Source organism: Monodelphis domestica, chromosome 1, assembly GCF_027887165.1.
Source record: "Monodelphis domestica isolate mMonDom1 chromosome 1, mMonDom1.pri, whole genome shotgun sequence".
Taxonomy (NCBI): Eukaryota; Metazoa; Chordata; class Mammalia; order Didelphimorphia; family Didelphidae; genus Monodelphis; species Monodelphis domestica.
In genome coordinates, this window is record NC_077227.1 from 7,073,460 (window position 1) to 7,077,033 (window position 3,574).

At 55.3% G+C, this 3,574-nt stretch overlaps 1 protein-coding gene across 1 annotated transcript; it reads right to left on the bottom strand.

Moving 5' to 3' along the window:
- Positions 1–475: 475 nt before the first annotated feature.
- FOXI2 (forkhead box I2) lies at positions 476–2,837 on the bottom strand. The gene is made up of 2 exons (XM_007477952.3): positions 2,242–2,837; positions 476–1,499 (listed from the first exon to the last, which is right to left on the bottom strand). The coding sequence occupies exons 1-2, from the start codon at positions 2,810–2,812 to the stop codon at positions 961–963; spliced, it is 1,110 nt and encodes a 369-aa protein (XP_007478014.2). The 5' UTR covers positions 2,813–2,837; the 3' UTR covers positions 476–960.
- Between the last annotated feature and the right edge of the window lie 737 nt (positions 2,838–3,574).

Here is a 3,574-nt window from a genome sequence, read left to right on the forward strand (position 1 = left end):
AAAACACACAGGGAGACAGATGTTCAGAGAAAGAGGCAGGGACAAAGATAAAGACAGAGCAGCTGGACAAGTTGAAGGAAACAGACCAAGAAAGAGAGGGGCAGACAATAAAATGGAGAGTGGGCAGCAGACATTAAAGAGAAAAGGAAGAGTTCCTTCACTTCCGGTGTCAGGAGCCATTGAGAACTCAATCACCTCCATGGAAAGAGGGCAGCTAAGAAACCCCTGGATTCCCGCTGGAGCTCTGAGCAGTGTTAAGGAGATACCTCCAATATACAAAACCTTGCCACTGAGACACTTCTTTTGGAGCTGGATCTTTGGAGAACAGTGGACCCAAAGTCACTCCATGGAGCACTGAGGCAGGGGTAGGTACCAGGGGTCAAACCCAGAGGCATGAACTCTTAGAGATCATTGCACACTCCCAAGGAGCTCTGCAAAGAATCGGAAGGTTGAAAAGAAAACACAGGACAAATAGTGAAAATGCAAAATAGTTCTATTTCATTTAAAGGGGAAGAAATCACTATAGTGCCACCCCCTTCTACCGGAACAGGTGTTTGGAAATCCTGAACTGTTCACCAGATGGCAAAATCAGAAAAGGTTTGAACAGAGAAGGGACAATGACCTTAGAGGCCATTTCTCTCATTCCTTCATTGATGAAAGGATGATACTAGCCTACACAGGCCCAAAAGAACTAGCCTCATTCATAAATCCCACAAGGATGAGATTTTCTGGATTTAATGGGGAGGGGGTTTTGGGATAAATTTCCAAGGCCAAAATGCAGCTATTCACACACTGAATAGAGCATTGGGCCTAGAGTCAGAAAGACCAGGGTTCAAATCTCACTTTAGACATTAACTATTTGTGAGATGACCCTGGGAAAGTCACTTCTTTATCTCAGTTTCTTCATCTGTAAAATGGGGATAATAAGAGGAGCTATCACTTAGGAAGGAAGCCCTCTCTTTAAACCTCAGTCCCTTCTCTGTTATAGATCAAGTTGTTGACACAGAAATTATGAAAGCCAGTGCCATGACTATTTGTGGGTTGGGTCTGAGCCTGAGGGCCAGGTTCTACACCATGCACCATACTGGAGCAAGGTGAGTAGGAGCTGAAGCCAGAGCTCCCTTGTCTTCCCAGAGCTAAGTCTCCCACTGGGCCACCTCCTATTCCTGTGAGGTGTCTGGGGAAGGCTCCACAGTCATTAGCGGGGGCTCCCATGGTGGAAGCAAAGCTGGAGAAATATGGGCTGGGCTCCATAGGTGGTAGGGGAGGCTTGGACTCGGTCCCAGAGTTGGGTGGGCTAAGTAGCTCGGAGGGAGTTGACTCAACGATGTTCTCTGATGGCTTTTTGAGGGTCCCAGAGCTACTGTCTTCAGACTTACAGAGAGCTCCTGGTGTCCCTGTCCCATTGGGTTCCCCCCGCCGTTTCCTCCTTCTCCGGAAGTTCCCATGATCAAACATTTTCTCACAGTTGGGGTCCAAGGTCCAGTAATTTCCTTTCCCTGCAGGAGAAGAGCAGATTTTACTTTTGTAAAGAGGAGGACACTAGGCCTGACAGGCTGTATGACCCTGGTTTGTTTCTCATTTTACAAATGAAAATGCTCCCGGTATATTACTGAGTTGTAGGGAGCCATTTCTGCAAAGTGCCATGGGAAATGCCAGTTACATTGGGTGGGAGGCCAGCAGCCTCCTTCTGGCTGCTCTGTCTCATGTCCCACCACCTATGGGCCTGTCCATGCCATTTTGGACTAATATGGAACAAGCTTCTTGGCCTACAACCCATCCCCCAAGTCTTTATGCCTCAGTTTCTTCTGGGAGGTCTCTAGGAGGGAGGGCAGCTTCCATCTCCTGAGGCAGAACCCTGACTGGACCCTCTGCTTTCCCCCTCCCTCTGAGCCCTAGATCTACCCTCCGAGCCTAAATAAACGTCATCCCTCCCTTTGAAGAGAAGTGCACAAGTCTAGAGAAGGGATGGGATCTGGGTACAGGATGCTGCGATCTTGGCAGAGACCTCGGAGGCCAGAGATAGCTGAGGAGGAAACTGAGGCCTGTGTCGGACCTTTAAAGGACCTGCCTGCAGCCCCACAGGCAGGACGGCTGGAACAGGGTTCCTCCGTGCAGGGACCGCCTCCAGGCCTTTATTCGCAGCCTCCTGGGTCTGTGGGCCAAGCCCAGGGAGAGAGAGACACGGCCTGGGAGCGCCGGAGCGCCAAGGGTGGGCGGCCAGAGGAGGCGGGGGCCTACCTGGGTCGTCTTCGTCCCGGGGCACCTTCTTGAAGCAGTCGTTGAGGGACAGGTTGTGGCGGATGGAGTTCTGCCAGCCGGCCTTGCTCTTCTTGTAGAAGGGGAAGGTGCCCTCCACGTACTGATAGATCTGGCTCAGAGTGAGCTTCTTGTAGGGGGCGCTCTCGATGGCCATGGCGATGAGCGCCGAGTACGAGTAAGGCGGCCGCATGATCTTCAGGAGATCCTGCTGGCTGGACAGCGACAACCAGGTGAGCTCGGCCGCCGCCGCTGCCCCAAAGCCGGACGAGGCGGGCAGGAAGCCGCGCTGGCCGGGGCCGCCGTAGCTGGGCAGGTACGAGGGCGTGCTGAGGCCCGACCCATTGAGCCACAGATAAGGGTTGGCCCCCGCTCCGCCGTAGTCGGACAGCCCCAAGACGGTGGGGGGCGCCGCGGGGGCTCTGGGCGGGCCGTGCTGGGGGAGCCCCGGCTGGTAGAGGCTCAGGTGCTCCCCGTAGACAGCCAGATCGAGCAGCTCCTGGGCGCTGGGGGGGTGCTGCTGGCTAGTTGACGGCTGCCCCGCAACTTGCATGTCGGGCCCATGGAATCCTGGCCGTAGTCCTGGGGAGAGGTGCCGGGCCCGCGGGAAGAACAGGGCCAGAGGCTTTGGCGGGAGGAGCGGCCGTCCCAGGTGTTCAAATGCCTTTCCTTCCCCCTCCTCCTTTCCCCCGCCCATCCGGCACATTCATCAATGACCCCTTCCCGCCCTTCCCCATTCTTAATGCAAACGTCCTCCCCCTCAGTCTCCCTCCTTCCCCAGAGGGATCCTGCTCCACAGCCCAGGTATCTCCGCCTTCTAGGAGGAGAGCCTCAGTTTCCCCCAGCCTGGTCAGCCTCTATCCCTCACCTCTCCTCAGGCTGTCCCCTCCTGCTCTCTGCTGGCTTCAGCCCCTGGCACCCTCCTCCGCTCTTCCTGCTTCTCTTCTGGGGTTCCCTATGTGGAGACTCCTGGATCAGAGGATGGGAGATGAAGGCTTCAGGGGCTTTAGAGAGGCGGCTGAGAAGGCCCCTTGCAGGGCCCAGGAAAGCCCCCTGGCCTTGAAGACAGAGAACTCAGGCGTCCCCATCCCTAGGCCAGCACACACTACTTTCCACTAAGCTTGGGAACCAGAGGAAGGCATGACAAGACAAACTCTTTAGGGAAGAGGGAGCTCCCAGAGGGCTCTGGGTCTGAGGAGATCAGGGTCCTCGCCAGGGCTGGGGGCAGTATCAGAGAAGGGGCGTGTTTGAGAGAAGACCTTGGACTTTGGCTTGGTGGGGGGAGGAGAAAGCCACCCATGTGTCAGTCCCAGAC

What these genes read in the sequence shown, in the direction of transcription:
- FOXI2 (XM_007477952.3), bottom strand. Translation starts at nt 2,812, where the DNA reads ATGCAAGTTGCGGGGCAGCCGTCAACTAGCCAGCAGCACCCCCCCAGC. An exon ending in CCGGGACGAAGACGACCCAG is followed by an intron (nt 1,500 to 2,241) that starts GTAGGCCCCCGC and finishes CTTCTCCTGCAG; the next exon opens with GGAAAGGAAATTACTGGACC.